Source organism: Vanessa atalanta, chromosome 8, assembly GCF_905147765.1.
Source record: "Vanessa atalanta chromosome 8, ilVanAtal1.2, whole genome shotgun sequence".
In the NCBI taxonomy this organism is placed as follows: Eukaryota; Metazoa; Arthropoda; class Insecta; order Lepidoptera; family Nymphalidae; genus Vanessa; species Vanessa atalanta.
Genome location: NC_061878.1, coordinates 2,311,894 through 2,332,026, shown reverse-complemented (window position 1 = coordinate 2,332,026; position 20,133 = coordinate 2,311,894). Strand labels below are relative to the sequence as shown.

The 20,133-nt window shown below is 33.7% G+C and overlaps 1 protein-coding gene across 1 annotated transcript in view; it reads left to right on the top strand.

Annotated features, from left to right (window-relative positions):
• Positions 1 to 20,133, top strand: part of LOC125066091 (protein winged eye) — a 101,813-nt gene that overhangs the window by 52,881 nt on the left and 28,799 nt on the right. Inside the window, exons 2-4 of the mRNA XM_047674018.1 lie at positions 16,228 to 16,313; positions 16,508 to 16,576; positions 19,803 to 19,929. Coding sequence (XP_047529974.1) covers positions 16,256 to 16,313; positions 16,508 to 16,576; positions 19,803 to 19,929 — 254 coding nt within the window. The 5' untranslated portion in view covers positions 16,228 to 16,255. The remainder of the gene's footprint in view (positions 1 to 16,227; positions 16,314 to 16,507; positions 16,577 to 19,802; positions 19,930 to 20,133) is intronic.

Sequence of the window (20,133 nt, the reverse complement as noted above, 5' to 3'; positions counted from 1 at the left end):
TCTGAAGTGCCTTGTGCCCGTAATTTACACTAGCTACATTTCAAATATTTACACAGTAATACTGAGTATCGATGTTTGACGCTAGATAACTTGACGAAGGTCTCAATGACAAATAAGTTTTTCCAGCGTTTTTGGCAGTAGTATGCTAAAATAAATTTTCCATATTTGTAATTAAAGAATATTTCAAAGTTAAATTAATGGTTTACATTATGTTTGGTTTGTCGTAAAAACGAAAAACATGTTGGACGTTTTTGCAATTATATGAATTAGGTACAACCCTAATATAAAGTACTTAGGTATACGTTTTAATTTGCTTAGCATCCACTCAGCGCTCCCTGTTCATTTTTCCTCCTTGCCACCCTGAAATTATAAATCCTAGGCCAGAGATAATTACATCTGCGTGTACCAGGGCACCATGACCGTGTAAGTGAAGGGAGCGTCTGGCCCTAAATAAACACACCACTCACGTTATATGTCCCTGGTATGTGATATATTTAAATATGCAGTCTCATCATTTTTTATTCGATTTTTGTTAAGGAGGAGGGGTCAAAAAATTGTAATAATTTTCCGATAAAATTATCCGTCCATCCTATTTAAAGTCCTGAATAATTCGAATTCTTAAACAAACCAACAGGTATTTTACTGAAATGTAAGAAATAATTCTATAAAAAATTTAATTTTTTTATAATTTCATGATATTTTAAATATTATTTTCTGTTGAATATTAAAAAACATTGATAAAAGGAAAACGAATGAAATTTTATACTTAATGTTCTTGAACATTTTCTAATAAAAATATTATGTTGGTAGGGTGGGTAGGTCTTACATAAAGATCCAGAAGTGTAACAAAAACTACATTAATTTTATACGTGTATATACTGAACTTTATTTCCAATGAAATACGGTACACATGATACAAAGCTATCGCTGCTCTTTCCATGCTATCAGAATGTCTCCCACTCGTACCGCTCTAGTAAAAAACTGGAAAGCAAAACCAAGTAGCGTCAGCACGTACAAAATTAAATATACTTTTTATTATCAATGTTGAAAAGGCACATACCATAGTAATTACTAGGATGCACGAAGTTTGCTGGCTGACCTCGAGTCTGAGGTCCTGGTTTCAATACACATCCCCTTTGGAAATAATGGCAGTGTTTGATACTCTCGTGCCTCAGTAAGTACGAATAGCCTTTTATTCGGCACCCGAACTCTCTCCGGTCGTGTCAGTTTGTAGGCTTATCGGATTATGAGAGCGCACAAATATGTGTTAACACACATATTTGTGCAATGTAAAATGTTCTGCGCAACTCACGTTACCTTGGAATCAACCAATTCGCCCTCATAAAAATCAAAGTGAATGCTTTCAAGACTTAGTATAATAAATTATGTGGGTACCAATGTAACACCATATGATATATTTATTATGATATGATAAATTTTGTAACATTATTATCACAAAGAACACGTACCGTTAAGTTTAATTAGGTTATTTTTTTTACTTTATGAGTAATTATCATATGTGATAAAATTGATCTATGCACGCAAAATGTCCGGTCGAAATAAATTTGCGCGTTGAATGATTTGTGCAAGCAATTATGGTAAGTAGTACTTTCACATAGAGGCGTTAGTGGCGTGTCGTTTTGTTGCTTGTCATAAACCTGTCCGGAAAACATTAATATTGTTGTATGATTTGTTGAGCTGTCGTACCCACTTTAGACTAATTGAATAAATTAACTATACATGAAACTATGTAGTGTGAGGCTGGAACTCTTGTTTCCGTTTTATATTCAAAAAACATATTACGGAAATAGCCATCTTAAGAGGTATCTTGCTGATAAGAAGATCAGTATAATAGCTCTTAAGATGCCTACTTCCGAAATATGTTTACTTCAGATCACTGGAAATATCCCTTTGCTCCCTGTAAATGTCACAGGTCCATTCAGGTCGGCTCTACCTGATTTATTATGCGACAGAAGGACTGCAATTCGATATCCGGGTATCTTTTACGTAATAAATCGTTAAACATTTGTTTAATATATACCCTGAAATAATAATACATAGATTCCCTTATTGTTACTGAATATACCATGTAAATAAAAACAAAACACTGATAAAATTTAAGGAAAAAGCTAATGACGAACTGACGACGTAATGCTGTGTGTCGTGTAGGTTAACACATATATATATATATAACGATTACTGAGAAAAATTCAACATAACTCAAATATTTATTCCTGCATATTCACGAATTATATTTAAACATTCTCTACCTTTGAAATTAATTATTGATATACTATAATTATTATGATGTTACATCAATTTTAAACCGACTATAATGTGTAGCAATATAGAACAATAGCTGTATAGAACTCAGTGAGAACTCACTTGTCTCAGTTTTGAAATGTTGATAACCCACTGTGGTAGCTACGCTAGTTTGTGGCGTGTATTCAATGTTATATTTATTTATGATAGCCGATATTTCTCCATCGTTTTTGGGGTGAGTTTCAAGTTTTTTTCTTACAGAATAGCTTAATTATAATTAACCTTTGTGTCTAAAGATCTGAGCATCGATCTCACCCGACTTTACGGGGATATTTTATTGATTATATTTTTCTTAACAATAACAAAACCTAGTGATGTCTTTGTCTGTGATTTCTTAAAACATGTTTTTTTTTTTAATATATGAAACTCTTTACTGTAGCTTAATAATTAAATGATTTGATTGAATGATTGCCTTACAATCGGATACTATTCGTTGCTCTATGATTTTGGAAAAATCTATTTATATCTGCCATTTTACTTTTAAGTTATACAGGAATTTATTATAAAATTTATAGTATTGTTTTTATTAAATTAAACTTCTATGCAGCGCTTAGAAAGTCAAATTTCAAGGTCAAACAGTGTAAATTTTGATACAAAAAGGTGTGATGTGTTGCAGGTGCTTTAATTATTTATGTAACTTCGGATTTTTACAACGTGCTGTTTCACTATCACAACTCGAGTAAGTTTTTAATAACTATGGATAATAAAAAAAATTTTTTATTGTTCACCGTACATGTTTGCGTGAAGTGTGTGACGTCACGCCAGCGTAGTCTTATTCAAACGCCCTTCGGTCTAGAACCTAGATACAGAACAGGCTTAGAACGTACATAGTATAGGTACCTACGTGTTGCGTGGGTCCCCCACACGTGTGGGGAGACATAATTGCTGTCTACCGGTTTTAATAAAGCGACATCAAAGTAAACATTGTTTATGTGATGTCATAGGCGTTTTATGGTTGGGAGAAATTTTAATATACAATAATTTTTTATTCGATTTATTCAACCAATACTTCACATTTGTGATTATTTTTCCACAGTCTATTATAATTAATTAATTTTTTGTACTGGTATTATGTATTTATATACAATTTGGCTAATATTTTGTTATAGCATTAAATAAAATTCGTTTTACATTTCAAACAGAACTCAGCTGCACTGCAGTTTATATCACGTAGGAACATAATGCTTTTATTCATTAATTTCTATAATGTATTATGGGTAACTTGTGTATAGAAGTTTTTCTGTAAACATGTTATTCCAAAAAAAGAAACGAACAAAATTAATATTTAAATTAAATCTTGTCTATTGACATAATTTATTATTGTCACCAAAACCAAAATGTAATTTTAATCATTTGTGTTGTATTGGGATAACGTAGCAATTTTGTATATAGAGTAAAACTAGTAAATAAGAATTGTTACAACCAAGTTATCAGATGTTTTACCTCTAAACAGCAATACTGAGTATCGTTGTGTTCCGCTTGAACAATGAGTGAGCCAGTGTAACTACAGGCACTTGGGATATAACCTGTTTTTTCCAAAGGTTGGTGGCGCATTGGCTATATAAGGAATCGTTTATACTTTTTTAAGCGAAAAATTTTAAAGCATGGTGGTGATGACCACTTACCATCAGGTAGCTTATTACCCCTTCCACCTACCTAGTGTGTAGGTAGACAGGTATAGACATTGAAATCGATCGATTCAAATTTAAGAAAAGATCGAAATTTGGACTTTATCAATTCATACCCATTACAACAAGAGTTATATACAAAGTTATAATACGTTTATATATACGCTTGTATAACAAGTATAATCAGGTTAAAGACCTTTTCTATAAAATTTTCCTTAAAACAAACAGTTTTGTTAGCCATTCGCGCTGTTCGATAACAGTATCCGAATTCCGGTTTTGATAAGAGACTATTGTGAACGAAAATTTACGCGCGTTTATTGCGCTGCCCACAAACTTTAATTTGGTTTATAATGAGTTCTGCGTGAGTTTTATTTTTATAGACTTTGGACCTTAATGGCCAGTTATATAGACCGAGCATTAAAGGACAAGTAAGGTTCATTTTATGAAAAGTTATTGTATAGATATCTGAACGAAATAGCCCAGGGGTTAGGACACCTAAAACCGAAGGTTATGGGTTAGTGCTTGCCTGAATTTTCATGTACTTAACTTGTGTTTATAATTTATCTCGTGCTCTATGAAGAACATCGGGAAGATACAGATATCGTCACGATGTGTTGCTTTATCGTACGTATGAATTCATCAAGACATCAAGACATGAGTTAGTTGAATTTCTGCCACATGTGTATCCACCAATCCGCTTTGGAGCAGCGTGGTAGAATTAACTCCTAATTCTAAAAAGATAAGGAAACCTTAGTCCAGCAGTGGGAAATTTACACATTGATAGCTTTATTATATATCAATCGACAGACTCCGCAAAGTCAATAAATCATTCTTGGGGCAAGGTATCCGCTTCTATAATAAAATTCCGCAGACATTTTTAACTTTGCCGTTTCGTAGATTCAAGTCATTCGTAAAAGATACATTGGTAAAGAAGGCATATTATTCGATACAAGATTATATTGATGATAAAAAAGCGTGGAGTTAATGCTTGTTGTCTTCCAGGCAGGAGACATATCATACATATATGTATAATTGTATTTAACTAACATGACTGTTTTTTAGACGTTTCTTGCCGGTTCTTTTCGGTAGAATCTACATTCTGAACCGGTGGTAGCTTTACTTTAAATAGTTTGTTAAATGACGATTCAAAAGTGATGTTGTCTTAGATTTTCGCGATTATTACACATTGAAATAAAACTAGTTTTTAACGGATTTAATCGCGTATTAAATCCGTTAAAAACTAGTTTTATTTCAAGATTCAAAAGTGCTTTTAAAAGCCTACTTGAATAAGTATATTTTGTTTTGATTTGATTTAATCCCTTACGAGTAACGAGCTATTAATATCATTACTATACCTACTTTACATTACGTACATGGCTTTTACGTTCTCAATACGAATCCTTCTGAATAACGTCCCGTAGACAATTCTACTATCGGTAAGCGAAATGAATCGTTTCATTAATATAGTAGCCGGATATAAGTGAATAATGCATTGACAGACAAGTTACACAATGCGCATAGATGACGCATTCGTTTGTAACGCATTTGAAACACCAAAGCGTGTAGAAATGACATAAGCTTTTAATATGCCACGTGATCAAAGATTTGCTAAAGAAAGATGGGAAAAATAAATAAATAATCGCTTCCAGTGAAATAATAAAACACAAAATTGCTATCTTGTAAACATAAACAAAGTTACATACAAAGATGAAAAAACTTAAACTAAAATATTTGCGAAAGTAACTCCGTGTCTCTGTTACGCCTTCACGGCCAAACCATTGGACCAAATTTGATGAAACTTTGAATGAAGCAAGCTTGAATCCCCGTTAGGCTGATTTTTAATACCCAATAAAACGCGAGCGAAGCCGACGGCGAAAACTTATAGTTAACAAACGCGGTTTTATCGATAGGAGAGCGATCTTCTCCGAAAACGATAAAATGTACAATATTCATTTATATAGTATACTATTTATTAAAATAAAAACAAAATATATTATTTACGCATACAATTTTGCAAACATTTTTCAAAGTATTTTTCGCAACAAACACATTTTTTTTACCTTTATAGTAATTTCATTTTAAAAGTAATAAAATTAAACCGGTTTTCATGGGTACGCCACTCCTAGGTCCCGGGTTCGATTCCCGGCCGAGTCAATGTAGAAAAAGTTTTCTATTTTCTCTTAGGTCTGGGTTTTTGTGGTACCGTCGCTACTTCTGATTTTCCATAAAACAAATGCTTTAGCTACTTACATTGGGATCAGAGTAATGTACGTGATGTTGTCCAATATTTATATTTATTTATATTTATAGAGTTTCGGAACTGCATGTGATCTTATATCATTAATTGACCGGTACCGCTATTAACATGTTGAGCTTGAAGTCCATTACGTCAGACGATTCTGAAACTGTCTAACTGCTATTAAGAGTAGTCTAATAACGCAGCCTAACTATAAATTAAGAGCGATCGAATTTAGGTATTAACTAACATTATTTAAATATCGTGCACTGGATATCGCCTGGTATAACAGTCAAAATCAAAATGTTCTTCATTTAAATAGGTTCATAAGTATTTTTGAATCGTCGTGTGTTAGTGTTGAATTAAATGTTAAGCTACCATCGGTTCCGTACGGCACCTTTGAAATCAATCAACTATCCGCCTATCGTCTCTGACAGATAATATTTTCTATAACTCAGAAGTTATTACCCTCGATAGCTCAACGGATTACGTCGTCTAGCGACGTGAAAGCTGTAGGTTTGACCCCGACTCCTCTGAGTATAGTGTACAAAATTTCTATCTCGATTTGAATAATGTTTTGAAGACAAAGATTGTTAGGTTCTGTGTTTTATCATGCTGTAAAACACAGAACCTAACAATCGGAATTATAGTTTCTTAAAATATTTTAGGATTATGTTTCGCTAGGAATAGCTTCAGTCATTTCTAGGAAGTAAGTCGAAACCTTATTGAAATTGGTTACCTGGCATAAGTGATCACCACCGCCCATAGATATTGGTGCTGTAATAAATGTTAAACATTTCTTACATGTCCTATGCACCACCAACCTTGGAACTAAGTTATTATGTCCCTTGTGCCTGTAGTTACACTGGCTCATTCGCCCTACAAACCGGAATACTAAAATATAAAGCATTGCTGCTCGTTGGTAGAATATATGATGGTACCTACACAAGCAGGCATGCATAAAATCTTACCACAAGTAATAATATTCTATCTGTACATTTTAAATATAATCGGAATCGGAAAATTGTGTTTCAATTTTGAATGGACTGAATACACTATTCGTATTCCTATAAACGAACCTAAACGAAAATCCCGAACCCAAGTTCCCTTAACTTGGGTTCGGGATGTTCGTTTTGTAACAATGAAAATAAAAAAGGTTTTGTTCGACTTTAAACCTACTAGTCTTTCGCTGACGGGTTTGGTTTCTCGCGAATTAACATGTCGATAATAAGTGCTGATGGCATTTGATGTATGCTCTTACACCAAAACATAAACTAAAATTAAATATATATATTCATTATTGTGAGTAATTATCGTCTTTAATAAATTTAGCTGACCGGGACCGACTGTATTTAAATAGGCCATGCCCTTATAATACCTGCTTTTACGAAGATTTACCGAGATTACCTTCGATAAACGGCTTGTATTCCATGACTTAAGCTGAGTTTAATTTATCGATCAAGAACTTTACAACAGATTATTTCTCTATTCTTACATCGAATCTATTTAAAGGTCGAATAGTTTGTTAAATTACTCGTAAATTAATAATTACCAAATAATTATCTCAACTTCTACCCCTACCGCTCCACCCCGCAGAAGTTTGAACCTCCCCTCGTATCTAAATGTACCCGCTTAATATGCGAATTCGCTATCACTAAAAACTACCGGATCAGCCATTCGTGACTAATTTCCTGACCGGCCAGCTCAGATCGCGCGTATTGTTTACTTGTGAGTATGTACCTATATATCATATACGCCATGGTATACATTATACATGGTTCTGTCAATTGTGGCGCGTTTAAACTTAATTGCTTAATTTACACTTTCTCTGCAATTGTCATTAAATACAATTAGTTAATTGCGGCTTAGCTACTACGCCGCCACTACGTTCGGACACATGGATTTACTGGCGTTGAGCAACCGTTGTATCATTTTATTATATCTTCGTTTAAACATTTTAATTACCCAACAATTATGATTTTAAATTTTTGAAGGAATTAATTTGTGTCGTTAAATTTTGAAGACTTCTTTAAAAAGATAGTTACCAAGAACCGGTTTTTTTTTTGGTTTGTTATGGTGTCAGATTACAAATTTTTAAAACGTATAATTTAATGTTCATATAAATGTGAGTAAAGATAAAAATACTTCGACTTTTACTAGGAATCCATTGGATATGAGATCTTCGCCGGAACTTTTTAATTTCCGTACCACGTTCCGTACGACTTAGCAACTTATATTCCGAACTCAAAACCTTACTTCGTTTTATAGATAGAAATCAGAAATAGATATACGAACGAGATGGATTTTATCAATTAATTTTAACGTAAACATAACATTATATTTTTTCGATTTTATAATCTGTAGTGTTTTCTAAAGTCAATGAACTCGTTGGCAAAGGTCGCTCGTAGTATAATGTGAGCCTAGCGATTAATTTCTTGCAAGCAGTTTGGAAATAACACGTGCTGAGATAAACTACTCTCCTCTACGACTTTGTTATACGCATTATGGTTGGAATACTATGATTTTAACATTAATATACTCGAGATATTTGAACGAGACGCCCCTCATTTCACGTCAAAAGAATTTTCCCACCGGCGACTTAGGCGGAGGCTACAAGGGGGTACCTTATTGGAATTTTCTAAGGTTTCCTGATCCTAGCGATGTGGAATAGAAACGAGCTGCTTAGCAACATTCCCTTTACAGGGGATCTATGTAAGTAATATTAGCAAATATTTCACGTTATTGTTCTTGAAATATAGGTATAAGCAAATTGTATTTGATTCCATTTTCGGTAATAAAAACGTCGAATACGTATAAATTTAATTTTTTTTTTGTTTCGTTCGATTTCGATTCGAGATTCGTATTAAAATTGTTTGAGTACTATGGTTTTGTATTGTTAATATGTACAAGAAAAATATCATTGAACGGCGAATTCATTATGCTTTTCACTATTATTGGTGACTTCAGATTCGTGATAACGATCAATTATGTATAAGTATCCGAAATGACGTAGACCTACGACGACATAAATTGACATATGTGAAATATAATTAATATACCTACTAAAGGATATGTTTACTATACAAGACTGAAAGTTTAAAGTATATTTCAGTTTTCAATTTTGATGAATACAATTATTGTATAATTATTAGGTATTTTCTTAGATATTACATAAGTAATAGTAACGGTACTATGTTTATATTAATTTTAAGAAGTTGCTCAACTATCTTTCGTTAATATATAATTGATATAGGTTAGAAATATAACCATAACATCCCTAAATTCAAATCCTCTAAGAGATGGAAATAGTTTAATCAAAACCAATGAAAATAATTAAACCATACGAAAAAGAACCTACTCACACGTCTGATATTACCCTCGTCAGCAATATAAAATATTGCTATACAAATCGGCGCTACCTTTACGCTGACCTTTTTACATAAGAACGTAATACGTCATAAACGAGACGATTAAGACCTCGCTTTATAAAATGGGCGACAAATAGTCATGAATTCAGATTTAGTCACTGACATCTCGGCCTATAAAATGCACGTCAACCCACGCAGTGTCAATAGTTCACGCTGAATAGCCGTCGAGTTTTACGAGCTCTTCGTGATTGACTACTGGACCTCACGCGACAGTACCAACCTACCTACCTACCAGGTCCACGGGTACTGCTCACTTGTTCATAGAAAGTAGCTTTCTAATAAGACTAAACAATGGTTGTTACTGCAATTTCGTTGTATAACTGAAGGGTAAAGATTATGTCGTTCGATTTCTTAAGTTTCCTTTTTAATCTTAAGAGCTAGTTTTTGCAAATATATTTTTGGTAATTAGGTATATGTGTATGACAATATATTTAAAACATTTATATCTAGAGTGAAGTAAAATAAGAGTTCGTTAACGTCTGGGATTAGGCTTCCCCTCGTTTTTAGAACGCTTGAAGCTTATTACATCAATGCGGGTTGGTGGGTACATATCGAGATGAATCACAAAGTAAGCTCACGAATATTCAGTGTTTTGAATTAGAATTGGCATGGGCTTGAACCCGCAATCCGTGATTGAAATTCAACTGTCAACAATTGGGCCATTGGTCCTGTAAAGGTAAATAATTATTTGTATAATTTTGTGTATTACTTCTATACTAAAATTATAAATGAGAAAGAAACTGTCTGTCTGTCACTGCCAAACAAATGAACCGAAAATTTGACGAAATTTGTTATGAAGCAAACTTGAACTCCCAGATAGGACATGACAACCAACCCCTAAAACGCGAGCAAGGCCGCGGTCGACAACTAGTATTATATAAAATTAAAAAGTAAGTTACCAATATACCTTTTAAGTAAACACACACGTTAAACAATCGTTGTTACATATGTACATAAAGGTCACTATATTTTTATAAATGTGAAATTAATTTGGAAATCTCAATAGAAGTTCAATCATATTTTCCCATCAACAAGTAGTGAAATATTGGTCATTAATTAATATTACGGGTATTCGTGAGTTAGTCTGTAATTTGGACAAAGTCAATAGTAATGCGGCGGTACGGGTTTCCTCAACCTGATTGACTGTTGGGCCTCACGCGATCATCGCGAACACTCAGTCTTGTTTATATTGCTGTCAATTTTTATCGATTTTCTTTTTTTTTATTCCTTTGAATGACGAGCGAGGCGATGAAGCACTTCGTCGAGTTTTCTATCATCTTACAACTAACTGTTCTAATTACTGCTATAATTTATTTACATATTATTTAAGCTAGTCGACCGGACTTCAAACGAGTCTAAGGATTATATCGCTATCACTAATATTGGTTTACGCCGCCAGTCCGAATGCTTTTTTCTTCCGAAATGTTCAAAATCCCTACCCCATTATAGTCAATCTACACAAAACCTTAATAATTATACACCTACCTAACTAACGGAACCATCGTATGAAAATCCGTTCGATAGTTTTTGAGGTAATCGATCAGACTGACAAACAGACACGTCTTGGGCACTTTTGTATAATATTTTTTAATAGGTACGCTATTGTATTGGGTTATTTCGTCAATAGTCGTTTGGAAAGTACGGGTGCACGATATTTCTTTGAATTCGAAGCGCAGTGCAAACACGACCACACGTCAACAATATGGAAGCGATTGCCTATAAATTAGGATCAAGCTTCCATTCTCGACACTTAAAAATATAGATTTTAGTACTGTTCTTTTTTTAAATATATTTTTAGCAGTTTTTATACTATTAAAAAAGTACTTGGCTAAGATTTTTAAATAATTAGATATTTATTATATACCTAATACCTAAGTACTTAATATACCTATTAGGATTTATTGTTGTATAAAATTTTAATACCAAACCTTCTTAATTATGTTATAGATATTACCTATTCAGTTTACATGTGTTTGTTATTATATAAAACAAAATTCACTATGTAACAGAAAATCGGTTAAGCGCGTGACCATGTAAAGTGAAGGGTTCCGTAGTTGAAAATAACGTTTAGCGTCAAAGTTCATGCTAATTTATAGTCTTATTTGTAGATGTACAATGTATATAGATGTCTAAATACAAGATAAATAAAGGTCTTTATTTATTAGTTGTTTTCAATAATTTATTAATGACTTAACTAAAATGTCAACTATGTGTATTTAGAGAAAAACTTTTATATATATATATACGTTTACTTTGTAGGGTGTGTACATTATAATAGTGACGAAAGTAAGTCCTTAATTGATATGTAATTTTTAACATAGTATTAAATAGTTGGGAAACAAGGGGGCGGTATTTTTTCAATGGCATTTATGTGCACGCGGACGGGCAAATGATACCCGTTGGTAAGTGGTCCGCCCATAGACATTTGTAATGTAAAGCATACCTTACATTCGACAATAACCTTGACAGCTGTGTTCTTGTGTCCCTTATCTGTGTGCACGTTACGCTCACTCTATCATCCGGAATTAAAACCGGAACACTACTACACTAACAGACGGGCTTGCAAAAAGTCCTTTTTTTATGGTATCGGTAGGCGGACGAAAAAATGGGTCACCTGATGGTAAGTGGTCAACACCGCCCATAGACAATGGCGCTGTAAGAAATATTAACCATTCCTTACATCACCAATGCGCCACCAACCTTGGGAACTATGATGTTATGTCCCTTGTGCCTGTATACCTACCAGTGTACCCACTGGCTAACTCACCCTTCAAACCGGAACACAACAATAATACTAAGTACTGCTGCTTGCTACCACCAAGTAATAGCACCAAATATTTTTTTCGACTTTACAAGTGCAAATGAGTGTCTTCTATTTCAATAGAAGTCAATAACCATTCCAATAAATAAACTTTGGATTGACGTATGCCATGCGATTTACTAATAGCTCAGCTGTATTGTGCACTTTTAAAGTTTTGACTAATATATCTCTATTCATAATACAACACTATGCCACTAAACTACCTGTAACCACATTACTTTTGTTACAAAATTCCAATAACAGTTTCGTCGATGTTTAAAACTTTGTTATTCGTAAAGCCGTAATGAGTATCATAGATTATTCAAGTTTTCGACCAATGATATCGCGTCAATTCGATGACAAATCTTGTTTAGTTGGCTCTAGCCCTTAGGGTATTATAATATAATAATATTATAATAAAAAATATTAAATAAAAAATATTAAATAAAAATTGAATTGAATATTCTTCTATTAAATAAAACTTATATTTTAAAACGCGTTTTTGACATAGAGTCAATTTTTTTAACGTAATTTCACTAACATTTTATTACCGATTTATACAAACACCTCCCTTTCAAGTTCTAAATAGCTTCTACGTAGTGCCAATAGACATTCAGGATATATAGGTTCCATTTGTACAATTCAGTTACGGAACCGTAAAGGTATAGTCGGATTTAGAAAACACTCGATACAAATATATAGTACAAAATTTTCTATGGATCTCTAATTCTGTTATTTTACTGTAGATATCTACTACTGACTATGTGGATATTTTTAGTTGTATATATACCTACTGAGTCATGACGTCACGATGGGGTAAAATAATGCTAAATAATTAATTAATAAAGCGTAAAAAAATATTGCGAAAAATAGATATACCATCTGGTTTTTGATGATAACGCTTAGGAAAATTTAAAAATACAATAAACAGACCTTAAGTGCTCTAGAAAGACCCAGCGTTATATGAAAAGTATTTAAATTATATTCGAAACTATCAATACTAATTCATTAATTTTGTGACGTCAATTACTACGAAATAACTGTTGTCTATAAGTAAAAAAAATATTTAATTGTAAGAAAGTTTTTGTCGTAATATAATTTAATTTATTTATTTGGTGACATATACAACCCACTCATAATATAGTCTATCGCCAAGCAGTAATAGTAAGCCCTTGCAACTACAGACATAAGGGATATTTCATCTCAGTTCCCGCGCTTGGTGGCGCATAAGCAACGGCTATAATTACGTACGGTGCCAACGTTTATGCGCAGTGGTGACCACTTACCATCAGCTGGCCTATTTGACAGTACGCCAACAGATGCTATAAAAATTAACAATTGTGAATGTCAATTCAATCTATTTGAATATTTGTATACGTGACCCATTTACAATGGTTTCTTTATGATCCTAATTATCTCTTATATAATGTTGACTTGACTTTTGTTACATGAGTTTAATTAATACAATCCAATTATAACATGTTAAAAAATATATTACAAGACTGTAAACCGATTCCATGACGATTTAAATCTATAATCTACTCAAGAATTCTCAGAAGGCGCAATCCCTTTACCTGTAAAAACTTTGAAATGGGTCAACTTAATTTATTCCCACATCTCACACTTCGATAGAACACGGAACAATGAAGGTTTTTTATGTCCGTCTGTTTCGTCGGGCCGCCTACTTCTTGGCACAGATTACCTGAATTTCTTCGAGCTATTTGGAACCCTATCTAATAAGGATTAAAGTTTATATTAACACAAATTAAATTATGATAATAGGTTATGTATTTTTAAAGCTTAAATTAAAGGTACGTGGAACAAGATTAGAATTCTTGAATTTATGGTTTCTAATTAGTTAGCTGTATAACTTGAAAATACTATTAAATTTTCCGCATTTCCAGCTGTGTCGCTGCGGAGGAGACGTTTTAATGATTTGATTACTTGAAGACCTGCTCGGAGGTTTAATGTCGTTTTATTACTTAAAAAGTAAAAGTAAACTCACGTCCCACTAGCATAGCCTCCTTATCCCCTTTGAGGCGAAGGCTAAGCTTACTCCATGACGCTGCTTCAATGCGTGTTGTTGGTGATTACTGATATATCTACTAATGATATTACAAATAATGATTTTAAATATACAAAAATACTCTCAAGGGAATGTACCTATTGCTTTTCTTATTAAACAACACGACACGAAATAAAAGCCCGACTTACCACGGTTTTATTATAAAATACATTCTTAATATACGTATTATTAACTAAAGAATATACGTCTTAATGGTAAATTCTGACTTGTATTTTAAATTAATAGACGTTTCGTAAAATGTATTGACAGCTGATTGGTATAATTAAAGATAATTAATACATACGTATATAAAACTGTTAGTCCTTACAATGTTTGTTGCTTAAATGCGAAATTTTAACCGACTTTTATCCTACAATACAATAATTTTCCAAAGTTTCAACCAGAATTTCAGCATTTGGAACCAAGTTCCATTTGAACCTATATTGCTAAGTACCCATGTACCTATATATATAACTCTATCGCTTGAAATTGATTCAGATATACCTACAGAAAAAAAACATTTGTGATTCTGTGTATCGATTTACAATTGGCTGTATTTTAAATTAATTGATTTGAGATAGCTGTCCGGTGACATATTGTAAGCGTATAACATATTATTTTTTAATAACAAGCTATTCAGTATGTGTATAAGTTGAGATGAGGCTGCCGTTGATATAATTCTGTTCGATGCGACCGTGGCGCCATCTATCCAAATACAAGAACAAATTTTTCAAATATCTCTGTTCTTTTTATACATGACTTTTTAGTTAATACTAATCAATTTATATAAGAAACAAGGCTAGTTCAGGTGTATTTTGTTACGGATTTTTGTTTTGCATGAAAGTAATTTTATTTTATAATAAAATGTAGACTAAAGGAGGCGTTGAACTATACGAGAGCGCGGTTAAAAGCGTTTTCATGTATCGATGACACGATTTTATTAACAACATCGCTACTTACCGCTTCACTTCGTGTAATGTAATTAAAATGTGTCCGTAAATGAACTTTCTAACGTCAGTCTGTTTACGGTTTTACTGGACTAATTTTGTAGGTAGGTTACTAGGTTAATGCCCTCTGAGCCTGTAAGGGTAATTCGATAACGAAATTTTGCTAAGTCAAGCGTTTCAGGCTTTGGAAGCACGCTAGATTATTTCGTTCGGCGTACTACTCAATGCTGTTAGTTGGCCTATCAGTAGTTTCTTCGTTAAGTAATATTTTAGATACAAGAAACAATTAAATATGATGATAAAGATAAATTTACTTGACTGATAAAAACTACTTAAAATGAAATAGTATGATTCAAGATTGAGTTGTTATAAAGTGTTGTGAAATGTATACTTGTTTTCTTATTATGAAATAAAGAACGTTTAAAAATTTTTGGCCATATTCTGAAAAAAACGATGATATAATTACAAAAAAGAAAACGGTTCTCTATTGTTTAAGATATTTTGGACCCGCATTATTTAAAAACAACTGTACGTTCAGCGAGAAAAATATCAATTTTATCACGTCTTTTAGGGACTCGACCCTGTTTTCTGAGAATGATATGAGACGAAAAATATGCCTAGAAAATACTCTTTTGACATTTTTATTTTATTTAGGTAGTGGCTTGTACAAAAATAACAAATACAATATAAAATAGGTAATAAATATAGGATAAAAACAATTAATTTTATAAGTTGCAATAAGTATAACAACTATGAGAGTATAGTGGGTATGATAGTAATGTAATTGTGGTTTGTCCGCAGGTGGTGAGGTGGTTCAGCACGTGGGGCGATGCTGGGCGGGGCGGCGGGGGGCGCCCGCTCCCGCCCGCCCACTGATCTGCACCAAGGTATGCGAGCCTGGTACTCGAACAACTTTTATGCTGATTTTCCTTAGTTAAAAAATATTTTGAAAATAAAAAAAACTATTTCTACAAAAACTCTTTTGTCTCTTCTATATGTATCTACATACTACATTTACTATAAAATAAAATAGTCACTATACTTTTTCATTATTTTGTTATAAAAACACACTATTTCACAGGTGTCACGAGATTTCCACTGTATTCACTATTTCCAAACCAAGGTGGCCGATCTTCACAGATACATAAAGGTAACTATTTCTACAATATTAATATAAAAATAACTTTAGTCCTATAAAAAAGTAATTTAAATTTCATAAAAAAAATTCTATCAAAAAATTACATGTTTTAATTTTAAACACGTTAGGTCATTGTAAAAATGAAGTAAATTTTAGCTGCACTTTTAATACAAAGTTGAAGTTTGAACGGGTAACATAAACTATAATTAGTAAAACATGTATCGCCGCGAGCGACAACTAGGTAACTCTGATTTACAAAGTAAGGTTTAGTTTATTGCAACTTCGCCCATGTTTATTTATAACTTTTTTAAACAATTCCTGTGTCATTCTATGGTTTCTAAATTTGTTCAAAAGTCACTGCAAACCGGATGTATTATATAAAATACAATAAAAGTAAGGATTGATTCATATCATAATTATATTATCCATATGACAAAATTTCCATCATGGCGACCGACCAAATACTGCAAATGCACAGTAGATCAAATGTGTGTGAACAGACACAAGTCAACTTTCTTCTATTCCGACTAGTCCATCATACCAGGGTAGCAAACGTTTGTAGAGTGAACGGCAGAATCAACTTACTTTACAGCTCCAGTTCCCAGCACGCTATCGAATCGAAGTGTCTGTCTGTGAGCTGTTTACACGTAAATTTTATATTTTGTCAGTAGAATTATTATTATTTTGTTGAAGCTGCCGATGGCTTTCAACGGGCAAACTGTAAACAAATTGTATGAAATCTAGTTGCCTCAGAGCAATAGATAAATTTATACGGATGCTTGAACGTTAAAAACTTTCGTGTGATAGAACAGGTGTCAAGATTGACTTTTTGGAGCATTCGATTAAAATAGAGCTTTTTAAGATGTTCAGACTTTGTGGAGGTAGTGTTGTCTCGATACTGTTGATGGAAGGGCTATTGGGATGTAAACTTTTTGCGCTTTTTATTCAGTTTAAATTTCTATGTATCTTGATATTTTCTTAGTTTTTCGTATGTTGTATTTTGAATGATTAGTGTTGGTGATTTGATACGTGACCGGTACTTGCACTAAGCCCTACGGCCAATTTATTAATTAATTGCATGGACAAGAATCGAACGTCTGTTCGTATTATGTTTGCGATACTTTACATACAATTTAATTGAACAAAACTATTTAAAATAAAACCTTAACAGGAATGCGTGGCAATCTTCAGATCGTATCGTTTGTAACAATTATAGAGGTCGGTTTGACTGACGTGCGTGTAACGTAACGTGACTGACAGACGGCTTCTCGGATTTAGTGTTTAATATGTGGATCTTGTGAATATCTCCTGTGACAGCGCGCAAAACGAGACTAATTTAACAAAAAAAAAGTTTAAACAAGACCTCGAAAGAGCACAAGCTGTTATGGATTATATGAGACTTAGGTCTGTTTTTAATCGAAATGTTTAGTTAGTATAAAGCGTGTGTGATGCGCGTGAAATTATATCGTGTCAGATAAATTACTGTAATTTAGAGATAGCTATAAAAAAAACACGGCTATTGGCCACTGGAACTCGTGAGCCTCAACCAGGTAACTCAAGACTGCCAGTTGAAATTCATGCAAGTTTGAACTCATGTATGCATATAATTCACCTCGTGTTTGGAGGTGAAGGAAAACATTGAAACCTGCGTGAGTGTCCATTAACCCATATTGGACAGTGGTGATGCCTTACTGCGCTATTTATAATGGTTATTTTGTTAACACCGGCATCATTTCTGGCTCAGAAACACAAGAATTATTGCTAGTAAATCTATAATTATCGTCTTCTTCCTAGTCGTTTCCTCATTACTGAGGGTCGAGACCACCATGCGCGTGGCTCTCCTGTACACTTCGCACCACCTTCCTCCAGGCATTCCTATTCTGTGCCATTCGTAGGCAAGCCTGGGTACTGGATCCTGTAGACGCCTTTACTGTGTCTATCCACCGGGACGGCGTTCTTCCTCTACCTCTCATCCCTTCCACGTGGCCAACCTTGCCTAGCCACATGGCCAAAGAAACGAAGAACGTTTTGAGTAGTAATGGTGGATCTATAATTAAAAATACTTACTGTACAAATCACGACCGCGTGGAATAATGACTACCTGGTACTCCCCGTTGAATCGTAATTCCGATCCTCTGTGCACCTCTGTGTAGGTAACGCCGCGCGTTACATCTGTCAGTCGGAATAAAGTCTCCGTAATAGCGTTTATCCAATTTCGATATGGTACACTGAAAAAAAACATGCATGACAAATGGAAGTCATTAAATAACTGGTGAAACTGTACGGAGTCTATTTGCGGGCCGGAGGGGCCTTAATTATCACTGTGTCACTCGGCGGCGACTCCCGCGCATCGCACATGTGTTCGTTACTCACTACACTGCTATTAGTCGCACGAATTTTAAGAATACTTTTTTGTGAGGTTTTTTACTTTCTGTTTGTTTTAGACGAAGGGCTGTAACATAAATAAAATTTAATCTATATATAAATATGTATATACGTTTGTTTATAGATGTATTAGTTTGCTTGCGATTATGCAAACCGAGGTCATGGGTTCGAATCCCTAGTCTCGCTTTAGAAAAGGTAGGTAGGGTTTTTCAGGCAAGAAATAATCAGTAGCCATCTGAAGTCTGTCTCCCTAAATCGCGTTAGATTGCCATCTCATGGGTTTATGTGAGTGAGGGCATACAGTGTGCATCTGTTACGGACACACTACTAAACTAAAATATCTGATGTAAGTATAGTTAGTCTCCGTTGAGATTGGTCGCCGTCAGTAGGACATTATTATCATAATTTGGAAATAAGGCTTCTGAATTTCATGTATCAAAGCAAATACAAATCATACATTAATGTTTCTGGCATTGATCTCATAAATACTGATTGCCTTGATTGAGGTCATATTCTTAAAATACATATCTACAGCCTAGACGATACTTCATACTATTATCATTATATTGCATATAAAACTACTGTATCAAATTTAACTTGGTAGTAGTGCATTGTGTAAGCCCATTGAAGGTATTACCCGTGACATATTTTACCTACTTAGTGCTGTTGAAAGGGAGCATTAACTACAGGCACAGGCGACATAGCATCGTAGTTTCCAATGTTGGTGGCGCATAAGCGTATAACATTTCATATAGTGCCAAAGACTTGGATTTTTGACCTGGAATTTCTAGTAAAAAATAATAATAATAACAAAACCAGTACTTAATAAATATTTGTTTTTTGTTTGACGCAGTAACAGAGAGCTTGTTCTCAACGTCTCTGTCGACTTTCGGTGTGCCGACTCCGCCCCCGAACTCGCCGTACTCGCCGCTGCAGTTGGAACTGCTCAATTGCGCGCAGCGAGTCCTCGTCACAGACAAGTGTGTTTAACACTTTTATATTATATGTACCCACATGGGGCTACTCTGCAAGAACACTTTGAACTACCAAAGTGAAAGTGATACGCGATTTTGATTCTAATAATTATAGAATTTAAAAGTGACAAAGATCAAAAACGCGTATCACTGTAATTTGATTTCCAAAATGCTGCCATCAGCTTCGTTGATTGTCAAAGTTTCTTACAG